Source organism: Sinohyriopsis cumingii, chromosome 5 (genome assembly GCF_028554795.1).
Source record: "Sinohyriopsis cumingii isolate HCF-2022 chromosome 5, ASM2855479v2, whole genome shotgun sequence".
Classification (NCBI taxonomy): Eukaryota; Metazoa; Mollusca; class Bivalvia; order Unionida; family Unionidae; genus Sinohyriopsis; species Sinohyriopsis cumingii.
The window spans coordinates 71,533,109-71,551,975 of NC_142965.1; the positions used below are offsets into that span (position 1 = coordinate 71,533,109).

The 18,867-nt window shown below is 36.5% G+C and overlaps 1 protein-coding gene across 1 annotated transcript; it reads left to right on the forward strand.

Moving 5' to 3' along the window:
• The first annotated feature begins 1,535 nt into the window (after window positions 1–1,535).
• On the forward strand, window positions 1,536–17,680 carry LOC149799416 (thiosulfate sulfurtransferase/rhodanese-like domain-containing protein 3). The gene is made up of 4 exons (XM_089958768.1): window positions 1,536–1,773; window positions 7,824–7,979; window positions 9,339–9,501; window positions 15,548–17,680. The coding sequence occupies exons 1-4, from the start codon at window positions 1,578–1,580 to the stop codon at window positions 15,603–15,605; spliced, it is 573 nt and encodes a 190-aa protein (XP_089814894.1). The 5' UTR covers window positions 1,536–1,577; the 3' UTR covers window positions 15,606–17,680.
• The last annotated feature ends 1,187 nt before the right edge of the window (window positions 17,681–18,867 follow it).

An 18,867-nucleotide genomic window follows, 5' to 3' on the forward strand; every position in this document is an offset into this window, starting at 1 on the left:
TTCCTTTACATATTGTTTCATCCACTTTTTCTTCCATAATCTTAGTGGTGATCTTTCTACTTTTGCTTTTTTAAGTTGCTGCTTAATTTCCTTTTCCTTTTGTCTTCTATCTTGTTTTTTTTTCCTTGCTTTAATATACTCATCTTCTTTATTTTCTAAGAGCAACAAATTACAAAGATCTTCCTTAGATTGGATTCGCGGAGTATTAGTGGCGACACGATATACGTCTGTTCTCCAATCAGCAGCTGTTAGAGTATGAATATACTCGGGTTTTACATACTTATCTCTTTCATAATATCCAAACTCGACAATATCAAATAATTTGTCTGGGTTATTGATATCGGCAGTAGCTTCAGGTGTGAATTTATCCATAATTTTAGTTCAAACTCTTGGCAAAGGCTTAGGTTGAACTTCAAGTTGTGGTTGCTGAGGTGGTGGTTAAGCTGCTTGAAGATGGCCAGCAATGTCAACAGGCAATGTTTCAAGAGCCTTTTGCGTTGCCTCAGTTGCTGTAACAATTTTCCTGGTTGGTTCGACAATTGGTTTAAATAATTATTCTGTACCTTTTGTAAATTCAACTTGAGATTCTTAACGTTATTGAAGTTTTTGTCTAAGAGAATCACGAACAGGTAAAAACGTTTTGATAGCTTCTAATCTTTCTCTAGCTAATCCAGCAATATAAGACTCCATAGCTGGTGCCATTATTGATATAATAATGATTTATTATAGCAGTAGAGAGGGTGCGAACTCAGTGAAATGTCCCGTGGTAAACTAAAACACACATACACACTTAGAAACACAATAACGGCAGAAATAAAGTAACAAAAAAAAACTAACCCAATTAGAGAAACTCTCGTAAAGTTAGAGGCTTTCGTTTAGCGTTATTACGCTTATATTTTTTAAATATTTTTTTCGTATGAGGTTTTATTTTTCAAAATGACGTTTCAGCAAAAGGTCTGTTCACCTTCTTTGATGCTAGCATTGTTAATACACATATTTCACTGTATATTAAATACATTTCAAACTCGTTTTAATTTTTTTAATATTAAGTTCTTCATGTCTATCCAAATTTAAAGAGCAGTTGAGCTTTTCTCTGCTCTATTTTCATAGTTTACTACAAATTCATTATTCACAGAGTATTTTTGTTTATGCAGTCAGTGAATTAATAGAAATGGCAATAGGAAAGGAAAATAGAATTCTTAGTTAACACCAAACTCGGTGAAGATCAAGCAATAAAATTAATTTCTAGAGCCATTGAAAATTAACTGACAGGATCAGAGATTTCAGATTTCTTCATTGAGTTTTGTTCTCAGGACAAATTTATAGATAATTTCATATTGTGCAAAAATTGTCCACTACACTACTGACCTAATTGTTACATTTTATACGATATATTTTAGTGTAAAGCTTTTTCTTGGGAAAAGTTTATAGATAATTTCGTATTGTGCGAAAATTGTCCGCTACGCTGTTGACCGAATTGTTCAATTTTATCCGGATCACAGTTTAGTGTGAAGCTCTTCTTGGAAAAAGACCAAAGTTTCTCGACTAAAATAGTCGACCTCGACACCGTTCACAAGATGGCCAATTTACGACGAGTTTTCTGTGTCTTTCAGAGCGCATATCGTCAAGTTCACTTGACAAGGACTTTTGCCGCTCGAGGAAATATATGTACAAGCGTATTTTCAATAAGATCACAGACAATCACAAAACGAATCAGACTGTCATCAGTGCAGTGCGGTGATGCAACTAAGTTCCACAGTCCGAGAATAATAGGTGCTCAGTGTTTGGCGACGCATGTTTCGGTTTCCTTAACATTAAGTTTGCTTTCTTTTGTTCACATTCTAGGTGTTTGTGCCATTCCTAAAGACACCGTCAAACTTAAATATGCATTGCATAAAAATAAAAACGTCGAGATTATATTTCAATCGAACAGAAGGTATTGATATGTTTCGTTTCGAATCCTTGGTCGTTTTGTATCAGTATCAACTAGGTCGTTTCGTCTGGGGTATTTCGACCTTTTAGCATGCGTCCTTTAAGTAGGGATAACGGGCCAAATTTCAGATTTTATCTCAGGTTCATAAATACAGTATTTTTGTGCAGGTCAAAGCATCAGAAATCACATATTAGCACGGGCTTTGCTTAGTCCTACAACGTAAGACACACCACCCGCTATTTTTGTTGGTGTGTGTGTGTGATGGGTCTTACTGCCTAACGAACTGTGCTCCATAGCGTGTTTTCTTGTCTACTAACATCGTAATGTAAGTCAAACTTTCAGGAATATCACACACAACTGGCAGCCAATAACGACGCTTTCTACAAAGTAAAGTTATAATGTTTTTGCCAGACTTTACTTACCCTGATGTCTTTTCTCTAATAAATTAAAATTCTCACAGTATAAATGGGCCTGTTTTCAAGTTTTGTTGTCTACATTTTCAGTTGGCTGGAAAGCAATGGAGCCAGGAATGCCAAAATTGGGTTAAGTTGAAATATTAATCTTAAATGAAACAAATAAAAATATATTCTGTCTATTGGAAATGTAAGCAATGTTTCATTTCATTCAGGAAACATAACCCCAATGTGAACCTACTTAAACATACTGCGGCATACCTCGACTACTGTTGCATTGCAACAAATTGAAATGTATGTCAGTGGAACATGAAAATGAGTCCATTTTGCTAGTGTCATATTTTAATTCCGCCAGGATAAACACAGCACAGTAAGTATATTAATTAATATGCTGCATTTAGCACAATGAACATGAATTCCAGTGATGGTTGTATTCATTTTAACATTTAATTTGCTGCATTTAAGACAATGAACATGAATTCCAGTGATGGTATATTCATTGTCACATTTAATATGCTGCATTTAGCACAATGAACGCGAATTCCAATGATGGTGTATTCATTTTCACATTTAATATGCTGCATGTAAGACAATGAACATGAATTTCAGAAATGGTATTTTCATTGTCACATTTAATATGCTGCATTTAGCACAATGAACGTGAATTCCAGTGATGGTGTATTCATTTTCACATTTAATATGCTGCATTTAGCACAATGAACGTTAATTCCAGTGATGGTGTATTCATTGTCACATTTAATATGCTGCAGTTAGCACAATGAACGTGAATTCCAGTGATGGTATATTCATTTTCACATTTAATATGCTGCATTTAAGACAATGAACATGAATTCCAGTTGTGGTGTATTCATTGTCACATTTAATATGCTGCATTTAGCACAATGAACATGAATTCCAGTTGTGGTGTATTCATTGTCACATTTAATATGCTGCATTTAGCACAATGAACGTGAATAACAGCGATGGTGTATTCATTGTCACATTTAATATGCTGCATTTAAGACAATGAACATGAATTCCAGTGATGGTGTATTCATTGTCACATTTGATATGCTGCATTTAGCACAATGAACATGAATTCCAGTGATGGTGTATTCATTGTCACATTTAATATGCTGCATTTAGCACAAAACATTCTTGCCACCATAGCAGATCACCTTTACAGGACTGACAGAATGCATATTCATATCCACTAAACTTCCTGTTGCCATCAATCAGTGAATTTCTTCTGATATTTCAGATGCTTGGATTGTGGTGTTCTTGCATTATGTGATAATGTACACTTAGACATCTCAGTAAACTTTAAATACTGAAGCCTGTTGTATGCAGAATGAGCTTTTTAGTAATCCAGAATCAAAGGGGTGTTCATTGTTTTATCTTGCGCTGCTTTAAGTCATGTGATCACATTATTACCGTAAATGTACTACAATGGAAGCAAGGTGTGAGAAATAAATGGAAAATTTAATATTTTCTCAAATATGTTCCCAAATCACTTTAACGTTAGGAATATGAGCCCTAATACCTCCTGAATCCAGCCCTCCCAAAAGACATAAATTAGTCTGTCCTATCTTGAACTCTGAAAAGAACTCATGTCCATTGCCTCCCCTTTCTGTTGCCAGGTGGCACTGGTTTTATGCTTTCTTTGTGTTCTGACAATCTGTTGTTCACATCGCCTCCCAAAATCAATGGAAGTTCGTGCTAATTTCATCCATCAATTGAGGATTTTGTTTTTTGTCTCAGATATTTTAAGGATTATTCTTCATGTGGAATATATTATTTTTTTTTTTTATAACCATAAATGTGAATTTTTTCACTTACATGGACTTGGTTTCTGCTCTCTCTGATCACATGGTTCTATATGACAGCATTGTAATAAAATGTATTGCAGTTAATTTTATGTGCACAGTGCCTGTTTATTTTTCACTAATTCTGTAATGGGTTTCTGGCATTTCTTAATGCAGTCAAATATCTATTGATTCTTCCATTTTCTTTGTCATTTCAGAATAATTATGATGAAACTATGTGTTAAATGCAAGAAGTTTAAATCCAGTGAGAACTCTCATAACTTGTGTTTCTCTTTGGCAAAATATCTCAGCATATGCACTAGTTACTTGGAGAATACAGGGTCTACAGTACTGTGAAAAAGTATAAAAAAATCCATAGACCTGAAAAATCAAAGACACAAAATACTTCTGTTCAGAGTTTTTATCCTGATATGATATCTATAGCAGCTTGGTGGGCAATGCCATTGGACCCCCCCTGCCTTAGATTACCAAAAAAATTAACTACAAATACGCTTGGGGAAATGGAGCAAACTGTGACATCTCATCAGGTTTTAGATCCATACCGTTCAGTCACTACATAGTTTCTGTGGCATATTGTCCCATAAATAGTCAAATAGAATGTTAACATTGCCAGGATCCTAGTGATAGATCTGTCTGTCTGCCTGACATTAGCAGTACTCTGGCAGTACAGCCTTCTGTACTGCTATCCATACACCCGATACTCACACTGACTGATTTTGATAATCCATCTGTACAGATTTGATGACCACATCCTATGGATACTGCTAGCCATCTACTCATGGCTCCTGGGATGTAATGTGACAGTTTTAGGGATGATGGTCATGTCTTGTCTATGCCTATTATCTGGACATTAATTTTGATTGGATCAGGATGACCCACACACTGAGTGTGGGGATAAACCTGATTACACTGGACAACAAATTTTTACAAAAGTCATGTTACTGAAATAAAATTAGTCAATTCTTATAAATTTTTATGTGCTGAACACGAATATGACAGTCAAATTGCAAAATTGGCTCTAGTTTTTTTGTAATCTGCAAGAAATTAATGTTTACATAACGAAATGCATTCCAATAGTAAAAGGTCAACTGTAATAGCCTACCTATAAAAAATCAAGTCATTGACTACATCTTAGATTTCTTCGCCTGTCTCTTGTACAGCTGTTCGGGAGCATCTCTGAGGAGTGTCCAGCAGTAGTCAGCCAGCATTGTAGTGGACCATTTTCCCTGGTATCTTTGTTCCATTGTTGCGATATCTTGATGAAAACGTTCGCCGTGTTCATCACTAACAATACCACAGTTGCTAGGAAAGAAATCCAAATGGGAATGAAGGAAGTGAATCTTTAGAGACATATTGCAGCCAAGTTTCTTATACTTCATCAACATGTCTTCTACTAGTTCCTTATAGTTTTCTGCCCTAACATTTCCGAGGAAGTTTGTAGAAACTAGGCGAAAAGCATTCCATGCTTGTTTCACGTCACCTTCCAGCAAGTTGTTGAACCGGTCATCTTTGAAAAGCTCTCGAATCTGAGGACCCACAAAAACTCCCTCTTTAATCTTTGCTTCGCTGAGTCGAGGGAATTTTTCATGCAGGTATCGGAATGCTGGCAAAGTCCGGTCAATGGCTTTCACGAAGTTCTTCATCAAACCTAGTTTGATGTGAAGGGGTGGTAGCAAGATTTTCTGAGCCTCAACCAGAGCTGGGTGTTGGATATTCTTCTCTCCAATGGCTACATTCTGCCTGTGAGTCCATTCCTTCCTCATGTAGTGCATTTCCCTTGCTCGGCTATCCCACTCGCATAAGAAACACATGTATTTTGTATATCCTTGCTGCAGTCCCATTAAAAGGGCAACTACCTTCAAATCACCACAGAGGTGCCAGCTGTACTTGTTATACTCAATGGAATTCAGTAGCTGCCTTAAGTTATCGTATGTCTCTTTCATGTGGACAGCATACGCTACTGGAATAGATGGAAGAATGTTTCCATTGTGCAAAAGCACAGCCTTGAGACTCAGTTTCGAAGAGTCCACAAATAGTCTCCATTCTTGTGGGTCATGAGTGATTTTTAAAGCATTCATGAGGCCCTCAATATCGGAACAGAATATCAGATTACTTTCCTTTCTGAAGAAAGGCTCCAATTGCTGGTGGCGCTTTCGATATGCAGTAATTGTGACATCTTCTTCTAGAAGATTCCATTGTTGGAGTCTTGATCCTAGCAATTCTGCCTTGTTCTTTGATAAGTCCAAATCACGAATCAGGTCATTTAGTTCTTCCTGTGTTATTCTGTGTGGGGTTGATGATGCACCACAGTGAAAATCTGGATCACTGCATGCTGATGGACCAGGAGAAGAACAGGTCGACTCACCTTTGTCTTCGTCAGATGAATCAAGAGAATATTCTGCTGGAGGTTCTGGAATAGGAAGTCCCTCACCATGTGGAACTGGTCTCAATGCAGACGGAATGTTTGGGTAGACTATTCTCGACTTCTTTCGCTTCGTTATTCCGCCGGAAAGAGGAGGAACCAAGCAGAAGTAACAGTCATTTAGGTGGTTGCTTGGCTCTCTCCACACCACTGGGACTGCAAACGGCATTGATGACCTTTTGCAATTCAACCACTGTGAAAGCTGTGTTGTACATGTAGCACAGCATATATGCGGAGCCCAAGGCTTGTCTTGGTCACCAACCTTGCATCCGAAGTAAAGATGATATGCCTTCTTCACTTGAGAATTGATACTTTTCTTCTGGTTGGCAAATGTCACTTCCCCACAAATATAGCAAAAATTGTCCGCGGTATTAACACACTTTCGAGGCATTACTGTTCTTTATTGTACGTAAATGGATAAAATAATAAGTTTTATGTAACAGTAGCTTGAACTGTCTCGCAGAACGTCTAAAATATTTTAAATGCTGAACCTATCTGATTGGGCTTTATATAGTACACTGCTTACGTCAGCTTCAGCAGCCGCCTGGCATTAGTATAATAGGCCTACACATGTATAGTACACTGCTGACGTCAACTTACTTCAGCAGCCGCATGGCATTAGTATTGCATTGCATCAGAAAATGATGCAATCAACTGTGGATGATGTGAGCATGATGGTATTATGCAATGTTACATCATTATTCCGGATGTTGCTGCAGTCCTACTGGAGAAATTTACACAGTGAAACATAGAAAATGAGGTATATGAATATCTTCAAAACGAGAGCCAATACAAATTTTTCACGGTTATATTCGTGTTCGGCACACCAAAATACTACAGATTAGGGCCTTTTCAAGTCAGTAATGATTTCACTGTTGACCAGTGTTATGTTTCATACTCAGATCCCACAATAGAGAGGGCTGAATATAGCTATAAGGCTGCAGTTGAGGAAGTATATCTGGTGCTTCAAGCTCAGAATGTCCAACGGCTCCTTCTTCTATGCTAGCTTACAGAGTCAAGGCCTCGGTTAATCCTGACAATGTAGATGTTAGTCTTTCCTTCCATCTTTTCCCAGACTGGAAAAATCAAGGAAATTGCAAAGTGATGATCTGCCAAGATCAGTGACCCATCTCATTAAGTAGGTAACCGTGTACATTTATAAAGATCCGTAAGAATTATAAGTGTAGAAGGATGCCATTTACTTTATTGCTTTATTTGTTCCATTTCAGTTCGTTGCTATGGAAGCCATTATGACAAAAGGACGGACTTGTCATATGAGGATCTTGTAGCATTGATAAATGATGCTGATGTACAGCTGATAGACGTTCGAGATGAAAAGGACATCAAAGAGCAGGGAGCTTTTCCCAAGGCTGTTAATATATCATGTGAGTTCGTGTTTATTGATAGTTTCCCTGCTTTTAAGATTACCTAGATACCATAGTTACCTTTAAGTGGCTATGTTTTTACGATCATATATATTCAGTGTTGTTCATAATAAACATTCATTAAACTGCATCCTGTCTTAAGAGGCCACTCCTTTTTAAAAGATGGCTGTTTAAGACAGGTTTGAACATAGTTTTGAGTTTTCATCTACTACAGTGGGAATAGATTGGCAGTGAGATTATTATTGGTATCTTTTACTGTGGTAAAATAGAGAATTTATGCCTCACAGTATCAATGATAAGAAAGTGACAAACTACCTTCCAGTTGTATTTCAGTATGATGTAGCTCCAGGGATTTGATTAATATTTTTTTAAAACATGTAAGCTTCATTGACAGAAATGAAAAGTATAAACTTCATTGAAAGAATAAAAAGCTGCTTCATTGACAAAATGAAAAGTCTAAGCTTCATTGACAAAATGAAAAGTCTAAGCTTCATTGACAAAATGAAAAGTCTAAGCTTCATTGACAGGATGAAAAATTGTTTCATTGACAAATCGAAAGTCAAAGCTTCATTGATAAATTGAAGTGTAAGCTTCATTGATAAAATCAAAAGTCTAAGCTTCATTGAGGAAGAATACTATTATGAGAATACTATTACATTGAAGAAGAATACTATTAGTACTATTAGTTGAAATTTCATCAGCTACTTCCAAAAGAATTTGTCTACAATACTAGTATTTTGGACAAATTCATTAACCATGCTGATTGTTCAGTACAAACATTCATTTACCATATACTGGTACTTAGTGTCCTTTTGTTCGACATCCCAAAAGTAACTGTCTCTATCTTGGAACCTTCTGAATTTGCTAGTTTTACATCCAGCCACTTATAATAACATCTTGTTTAAAGTTTGAAAATATCACATTTTAAATGAAAATGTTTTTTTTGTCATACATTATCATTAAAGAATAGAGAACACTGATTTATCTCACAACTCCTTAATATGTTCCAGTGTACAGTGTATACTTGTTTATAAGTTAAGACCAGCTGTAAACTGCACAGACCCTGATCTGCTGTTGTGTGATGCACCACTAGATCTGGGTCTATGAAGTCTTCTGGGATAAATCAAAATAATAAACACCATAGACCCTGATTTGCTTGTGCACTACACAACAGCAGATCTGGGTTCATGCTGTTTGCATTTGGACTCTGCTTCAAAATAAGTTTATTTGGTATGTAATAATTTGCTTGCTATTTTCATGGTGAAAAAAGAGACCAATCCTAAAACTTCCAGCTTATTTCCTATTACAAAAAAATGTATATTTTGGTTTTACTTAAATAATACATTTTCATTCTTTCAGTGTGTGACCTGAAGGAAGCCTTGAAAATGGACAATGAAAAGTTCAGAGAGAAGTACCACATTCCAAAACCGCAGCCAACGGACACCAATATTGTGTTTGTTGGTTACAAGTCAGTGAAGAGCAGTGCTGCATTAGAAATTGCCCACAAACTGGGATACACAAAGTAAGTTATTACGGACATGTTGACAATATCGGGATTGTTATATGCTGCTGTATTTCTTTGCCATATTTTCCATAGCAATCCTTGAATTCCATGGCATCCTGGAGAACCTTGAAAAAGGCTTAAATTTTAATATAATACTGGAATTCTTTCAGAAACCCGTGAAAATGAAAACTAATGACAAAAAATGATAGCGTGATCTCAAATGAGACCTTTTTGATTTTTGAGAACCATTGGTTTTGCACCCAGATGCAATGATGGCGAGCAAGACAATTCTAAGCACCAAGGCTCAAAAATTGATAATATAAAAAATGGCTGCAGAAAGATGCAGATATTTATTTGGATCATTTGCAAATTAAGACATTTAATGTGATGTCTGTTGGTGAAAGTGCTTTGAAATTGCATGCAAAAGGTGCTAAACATCAAGTGGCAGTTAAAAGCACGTGACTGGAAGCAGTGGATTTTGCATCATTTTTTTCCTGTCTCATGTCCCAAAGCCAACTTGGATTCTCAAAAGCCTAACTATATAACAAGCTCAGAATTTTGACAAACGTATGAACAGACTTCCTGCCAGATAGTGTCATCGTTTGTATTTAAAGAAGACACTTTGCAGGCCAAAGTTATCTGGACTCTGCACACAGTTTTGAAGCATAACAGTTATTCATCTAACATGGGAATAAACAAAGTCTTTCTCATCTAGCAATGTTGCTAAAATGTTTCACGTACAGGTAGAATTTGTTGTATCTCACAAGTATCAGACGAGCACCATATTTCTTTTATTAAAGAAAAAATTGGAATATTGACAAAAGCATGAATAAGTGCTTACAAAACAAAGAAGTGGATTTGTCAGGTTTTGGGAGGGTCAAGAAGTCAAGTTACTTCCTGTCTGAATTTCTGGGTCATGTTTCTGCAATGATCTCTGGCAAGTGTTTGAATATTTTTTGTATAGTATCATGCTATTCAATATTTTAACCTTGAAAAGTCATGAAAATCCTTGAAAAAAGGCAAGAATTTGGTGAAATGATTCTGTTATGGACCCTGCTGCAAGGATAAATGTATTCTGTTTTTATATTCTGTGGAGAGGACATGTAGTAAAATTAACCCAAGTTTATCTGTCACTGTGTGTCTTGTTTTATGTTAAAAATTTGGGACCTAGATGAGTTTTGATTTTCGGCTGCTTCTGGCAGTATTTCATTAAGGCATAGTCTGTGTCTATCAGTATTAGTCTAAATTAAAGCCCAAATTTGACTTTCCACTTAAAATCAAACAAAACTTTCTTAAGTTGCGAGATATTGATTGGGGGCATCTAGTTTTGTCCTTAGGAGTTTCTAGAATTATACTTATTGATGCCTCCACCATACATATGGCATTAGGTTTGTCTTCTGTTGTGTAATGCCCCATGGGGTGTAAAATGTATATACTGTATTTGCAGCCTGTAAGTTGATGCAGAGTAATGTCGAATTAGCAAATTTGGCAAATATTCCATCGTTTATCTATATGTAAGTCAATGCTGAGTATAAAACAAGGCCAGATTAGTAATTCTGCTTCATCTTTTCACTTTATTCCACAGAGAATCACAAATTTTATCCTGCATGTAACTCAGTAACTTTTCAGGATCAATAAATGTAACTGAAAGTACCTAATTTGAATCACACGAAGTATTTAAAAAAAAAATGAATAAATAAATAAATGTATTATTTACTTTTAGCTACATATAGAGATGATGAAAATGTATTGAGTTAAAGATAGGATACAATTAGTGATGTTGTGTGGAATTAAACTGTAGTTGGTCCTAAATGAAAATGGTGCTGCTGTGAAAACTTTACAAATGAAAATAAATTCACAGTAATTCTCTACTATTTGGTACTTCTAAGAAGTTTTAACTAAAAGCTTTAATGCACTGAGGTGGACTCATTCCATCTTGTTTGGTGTTTTATTGTTTTAATACTTTTCTTTGTATAGTGAAAAGATTTTTATGAGGTAACATTTACCTTTCTTTTAGCATCATGACATGGCCCCCCCCCAAAAAAAAAAAATTCACACAGATGTAACACTTAGCAACATAGCAGTGGCATAGAGTACTGTAAAATCCTTAATGCCATATGATCAATCGAATATCAGAGCTGCAGGTGAGGAAATATATAGGCTGTTGCCAACTTCGGCATGCCCTTCATCTTGTACCACTACTTAAGAGTATAAAGTTAAAGCAAGGAGGAAGAGATGCCATCCTTTTGTCACCTTCCCCAATCAGCTATAATTAGGGAAATCAGCGACTGGCTGTTGGGTAGAATTATAGACCCAGCGAATTCTAAGGCTTCATTTCAGAAAACCAAGTATAGTTGATGTTCTGATCTCACTGGTACAAAACTCAGATGCCTTCAGTACTGATCTCCTGGCCCTTGTAAAAGTTCTAGCAGCAGTTAATATGTCCACTACACTGTTTTATAAAGTGGAAAAAAATGTGTTACAGCTACATCAAAGCTATTCTGGAACATGGTCGCTACATCTACTGTGTTAGATTTGGCCTCATTGGCAATTTTCTTTCTCCTGGAGAAGTCCGGCAATGACCACACTTGGAAGGTCACAGCCAGGATTGCTTGTCATTAACCGGGCGACTCACCATTCCATGGATAATGCAGTGATTGCTTTGACCAACTTAGACCTGATGCACCATAATGCATGTTTGATCAAGCCTGATCATATTGTGGCTTTACTGTTGACCAGTGTTACTCTTTGTAGGAAAAAATTGAAGTATGTGACAGGCCGCTCAGGAACTTCTCCAACTTGTCACTCAATCCACATAGGCATTTCAAAACAATCAGCCCCCACCACTGTGATGGGATGATAAGTGGACTTGGGACAGGAATCTTTTCAGTTAATGGATTAAATATAGATCTCAGCCCAATTCCAGGAGACAACAGTCTAATCAAGCTAGGAGGTAACCATATAGAGGTGGTGAGAAACAAAGTTTCTCTGACTTCTAGCTTCCTAACTCTAGACATTGACCTACCCTCCCCATCACAACCAGACAGTCTACTGTGGGCAGCTGCCACCTGCAATTTCAGGCTCAGTGGATTGACCTGTTCCTTCAAAATCATTGGGTGATCCAGGTCTTTTGGAAGGGCTTCAGATTTCATTTATCCAACAACCCTCCCCTTTTCTCCTCTCTACTCCTCATAGATGTTCAGTTGTCAGATTGGGGGAAAGGTGCCTTTCTACAATAGGAGATACAATCTTTCATAGAAAAACAGGCAATATTGTTTGTACAGTAACAACAATCTTGGGGTTTTTATTCCAGGGTGTTTCTTATTCAAAAAGGCGAATTGCAGGTTGAGGCCGATCATTGACTTGAGTCGACTCAACCAATACATTTTGCCACCAAAATTCAAGATGCAGATGGGGAAATCAATCCATCTCTCCATTCTGTGACCTCAGACCTGATCTGACATGTGCATTTTCACATTCCTATCCACCTCTCATCATGGGACTTTATCCATTTTGCTAACCTTGACACGGTTTATTAGTTTAAAGTCCTATCTTTTGGCATCAACATCAGCTATTGGGGTTTTACCAAGGTTATGGATAGTGTCGTCACCCTGTTCTGATCAACTTCATCTACAATGAAAGCAGCTTACCTGCATGACATCCTCCAGAAATATGATAAGTTCTATTCCACTCCAAGGCAGAAACGATCTTTGCTCCTTTTTAGATCACCTAGGCATTCTAGTGAACTGGGAAAAGTCCAACCTCTGTCCATCTGGGTATGGAGTTTTTCACCAGTCTGAATCTGGTACTGCTTCTTTGTGTTCACATAATCAAGATCATTGAACTCATCAAGTCCATTTACAACAGTGCTTGGATTTTAGCAAAAGAGTTCTTGCAACTCTTTGGATTGCTGTAGTGGCAAACTTGATCCCGCTCTGCTGTCTTTTTATGCGCCCCCTAGAAATGATGTTGCCAGTACAATGGCACCCCTTTTCAAGTCCCCTCATGCAGACAGTCATGATCACACCTGAAATTCAATAATTCCTGCAACTGACCATGAGGATCCTGCTAGATAAGCCCTATGTAGAAATAACGGTATGTACCGGCACTGTGTGATTGGGGAACCCACCTGTTGCTGGACTTCATTACCGTCAGTGGCACATGGGAGCCAGGGAGTGTCCTGTCCATATCATCTCGAAATGTAGGCTGTCATCAATGCCTTTCACTTATGGAATGATTGACTCTCAGGCAGCAGGGTCTTCATTATGTCCAACGACTCCATAGTGATGACCAAACTCCTAAAATCATCGGATGTGTGTTCTGGTTTGGCAATTTGTACATTGGTGTGACAACCTCCATATCAAAGGTACAAATCAAACACATTCCTAACAGACTCTTTGTCTTGGCAGACACTCTATCCAGTAATGGTCAAGTCATTCACATGAATGGTCTCACCATCAATTGCTCTTTATTTGGATCTGCTCATTTTGGGGGGCATCTGGTGATCAATCATTTTTGTTGCAAGGTGCAATCACATATTGTCCACCTCTCTCCAGATCCACGCCCAGAGGCTTGGGCCATAGATGCTCTGTTTGGAGAGGTTGTGGGCATTTGCCTACCCACCTACAGTCTTGGTACCAAATATAATCAAGAAGTTTCGGTGTCAGAAATGCAAGATAATTCTGATAGTGCCTCTCAGATGAGACAAGTCCTGGGTTATTGATCTACTCAGTCTAGCAATAGATCTGCCAAGGAAGATTATGGCCAACCTGAATCTTCTCTAGCAACAAGGGTCACATGTGTTCATTCCCTGCCTGGACTGTCTTCTTCATGCTTGGCTCACATCTTGACAGCCTTGCTATTGGAGTGATCTCTGCAAGTCTTACATTTGAATGTAACATTTAGATTAAGGATATAGTAGAAGCTGTTAGCTGGCATGCAGAGTCAACATTCTCTCAAGTTTTCATGTCAAAGATTTAGCTTAGCAGAGAAAACATTGAAGCTGGTAGGTCTGGTGGTGGCAGCCCAGATGACCACCAGACCCAATTATAAGCAACTCAAACAGCCTATTAGATTCGCTGGATTTCACCAGTGAAATTTTGTAGGTAAGAAGACTTTTCAATCAGTATCTTCTTAACCATGTATAGTGGTCACAGATTAAGTGACCCATTAGCTATGTTGTCTATGTAATTAGGAGAAGTGATTATTGTTGGCATGGGGAATTCAGCCATCATTCCCTAGAAGAATACCTGAATTAGATGTCAGATGCTCAGCACTTCCCCATCCTGTTACCTATTCTCCTAACGTTAATGTGATTGGGGATCATATTTGAAGGATACAGCAAGTTTCTGAGTAAATTATGTTTCCTTGAGAATACTTACCCAATTACATAATTAAAAACTTGACAAATCACATTACCTAAAAAACCTCCCAAATATCCTGCCATGCAAGCATCCTCGTTAGTATATCACTCAGCTTAAAAACTAGCAACAGCTGGTGGTGGCAGTGGGAGTTATTGCCCTTACAGTCAATTTCAGAATTCATGAGGTAGCAGGATTATGTTAATGTGATTAGGTAAGTATTCTTGGAGAAACACAATTTGTTTAAAAATGCCCTATCTTTCTGGTTCATCAGTTGGTTATATGGATAGCACATTACTTAAATCTTGATATTAAAGCTACCCCAATAAAGAAGTTGGTTTCTCAAGTACAGTTGATCACAGTCATCCTACATGGTATGTGAATACATCTTGATTCTTACAAATACACTTTACACAAAGTAGGTCAGTCTGACCTATATTTCATGCTTCATTGCCTCCTTTAATTTTTTCTTGAACACAGTTTCTTTAGTACTAGTGGTTAAGGAGTCCTGTAACATTTTGTGTGCATCTTGGGTAAGAAATTTTTTATTTTGTATTTTAAATGTTTTTTTTTTCATGTGATAAATTTCTTCATATGAGATATGTGAAATTCACTGTGGCTTGCAAAGAATAGAAATAATTCAGTTTGTGTTATAAATTTGTTATGACATGGGCTTTTATGTGAGATCCTTTATCTCATTTCAGATCTAGGCATTATCCAGGAGGATTCGAAGATTGGAAGACAAAGCAGAATCCATCATGATGATTTTGTATTAATTTTTCCTTCTCTTTACAAAAACCTTGACATTAATTTGTTCATCTTTATCCATCTTTTATCTAATTATGAACTTCTTACTGATTTTGTTACAATGAATCAAAAAAGAAAGAAAAAAGAACCAGAAATGTACCATTCAAATCAGGAAGGAAAGGGTCTGTTGTCTCACCCTTACAAGATTTATTTCACTACCTGATAAATGAATACAATGTATATCCCGGTAACCACATAGTTATAGGTTGTAGCCATATTGATGTATCATGTTACTGAAAATAAAATCATGTTTTTAAAACACATACACACACACATGGGTTGCTATGTAGTGTTACCCTTGCTTGTTCCATCCACTTGTCCATTTAACTAATTTTGTTTTGCAATTACATCACTTCTAGTTTTGGTGTTTGTGTTTCATAATCTCATATTAGTTACATAGGGCTTTGGAAACTGATTTTTTTTCTTTCTGAAAGGCTTTAATGTTTTGAAATCTTAGTTTAAATGCTTATAATATGTATACATGGAGATGACTAAATCATGATTGTTACAGAGAAAATTAATTGGCAGCTTTGCAAGTAAAATGTTTTGATTGTGAGACTGTTGGTTTCTGCATTTAGCCATATCTTTGCTTTTCACTAGTTTGGTTCCTGGGTTGTAAACGACCGGTCAAATACATGGCCTATACATTAACCCTCAGCAAATGGAACCAATCCAGATAAATACCGACTTGGAGATGAATATGGAAAATTAAGTCTGCCATAAAAATGATTGTAAAATGAAGGACAAAAAAGAATATAGATCAATTTTATTGATATAAATGAACGAAAATGAAGGTTAAGGCGCATGCAACGTAAATCCAAGTAATCAGTCATTGTATTTATGGCTGGGCAGTGTGTACAGAGATTGTTCAGATAGCCTCAGTAAATTCTTATGGATGATCTGTATTTGAAAACGTGTAATAAATGTTGACAGTTAGACGAGACAAATCTAGGTTTAGATTTTAAAATTACCTTGTACATTGGTTAACAATTCTTCTTTAATTTACTTGAACAAAATACCTTTTTTCATCTTCCATTTTATTCCCACTCATTTGATTTCTGCTGTGATGGTGAAGTGACCAAATTGTAAGAGCTTGGGAAACAAAAGTTTGAAATTGCCACTGCAGTTTTAAAGTAGATCGAATATGGGATGCTAAAGGATGGTAGTTATTGTACTTTAATGATGGATTTATTTTCTCACATGGAAACAGTTGGAGAGGAAGATGGTGTATCAACAGATTAGATACAACTTTAGAAATACTGTAACCAGATTAATGTCAGTACAAAGGACATAAAATGTTTCATTTATACCTACTTATTGGTTGTAAACAACGGTTACTCTTTTCAGTGTCAATTTGTGTACTCGTATGAAATGTCTGCTATCACGTGTGCCATTCTTACATGGATAGAGAGCGATGAAAAATTGTTCTTTTGTCTGAACTATTTTACAAATAGTTGGGCCTGAATATTTACCTGCATTGTCAGTGTGGTGGCAGCAACAGCTGCATTGTCATGTTTGTGTTATTTGTGATATAGTTTTAGATTATCCATTTAGTAAGATTAAAGATTAAGTGGCAGAATTTTGTAGCTTATTTTATGCAATCTTTCAAGAATCTGAATGGTCAGATTTATGATGGTCAGATTTAAGAATTTGCAAACATTTTTGGTCTTAAAGAAGAGGATAATGTACCAGGAATATTGAAGCCATTATTTCTGTTTAATGCTTATGGCTGTTCCTTTTATATGCCTCAGCAACATGTATTGTTTGTACATACTATAGTTTACTTCTCTTCAGTGCCACAGACACTAATTTGAGTACTAAGACTAATTGGAGTACCATAACACTAATTTTAAAACCCATGTTAAAATGTTAAATTTAAGTTGCGTCTTCCTTTGAGTGTTGTGTATGTGTGTATATGTATATTTCATTTTATTTCTTTGAGGTTCTGACTTTTTTCCAATCCAAACTGACTTGATCTGTTGTACATGTGATGAGGTTGGAGTGAAATTAATAAATGCTACTGTATCATATCTTTTTGTTGTCATCCAACAGCATTTGTTCATCATCAGTATCTGCCTTATGGAGGGTTAAAATGATTAATTTCTGAATATGTTGTAGACTTTTGAACTTCAAAAATTCACTTTCATGTGCATGTGAAACTATATGCATAAAGGAGTAAAAACTTATATGGAATACTTAGTTGTCTGCCCTTTTCTTAATTGTACATTGTTTAATTCAGATTGTGGTTTCTTCCTGCCATCATTTGTCCAGCTTCAGCAATGCAAGTTACATGTGATATTCATGTGTGTGTGTGTGTGAAATGATAAACCTCATCATGTTGATCTTCATGTAAATCATCTAGAATGCTGTGATGTTAATACAGATATTCCAGCTAAAGAGAATACAAAATTTTCCCCTCATCTGTAGTGCAGCTGAAGCATAATAAGTTTTTACAAGTATCATAGAAATTAAAATTTACATGATACTTTTCCCATCAAAATAACTACAGTTGCACCTCTCCATGTCACAGTTTACTTACCAAATGGCTTCCAATCAAAATTGAACCTGAGAAGATGAAACCTTCAAAAATGCACTTCACCATAGAGACAGCTTACCTACCAAATGGCATCCAATCATCAGCAAGAGTTGTAACTGACTAGAAGTGTGAATTTATGGACAGACAGAAACATTGACTACAAGAGAGCTGGAAAATCTTGATGCAGAGCCCAAATTGTTATTGGGGAAACAAGCAAATTTCAGAAAATGATGTCCCTTACTTTTCACTGGAATTTGGAAAATGTTTTTTTTTTTAGAGGAAAGGGATTGGTGATATAGAAAATGAGTTATGGTACATTTCTAAAGGACCCCTCCCACTTATGATTGAGAATACTTGTAATCCAACCAATATAAAGCCGAATTGAAAATATGGATCCATTATTCAGCATCTGTGCTACACAATTTGATATTAGAAGCTGATAGTCAGTTTCTGCTAAAATATATCTGTATAGAGCTGCAAATGACATTTTCTTTAAATCCAGTTATAATTAGGAGAACAAAAGAGATGGGTCTGAAAATCAAGGACCACAACTCTGCTAAATCTGAAATGCAGACAAATCAAACTAAGCCAAGATATCAGCATAAAGTTGCATACCAAAGAGTTACTGCACAGAAAGTTGGCAAGTCTGATCATCAGGGGCCATAACTCTGCTTAAAGATT

What these genes read in the sequence shown, in the direction of transcription:
- LOC149799416 (XM_089958768.1), top strand. Translation starts at nt 1,578, where the DNA reads ATGGCCAATTTACGACGAGTTTTCTGTGTCTTTCAGAGCGCATATCGT. An exon ending in CCACAGTCCGAGAATAATAG is followed by an intron (nt 1,774 to 7,823) that starts GTGCTCAGTGTT and finishes GTTCCATTTCAG; the next exon opens with TTCGTTGCTATGGAAGCCAT. An exon ending in CACAAACTGGGATACACAAA is followed by an intron (nt 9,502 to 15,547) that starts GTAAGTTATTAC and finishes ATCTCATTTCAG; the next exon opens with ATCTAGGCATTATCCAGGAG.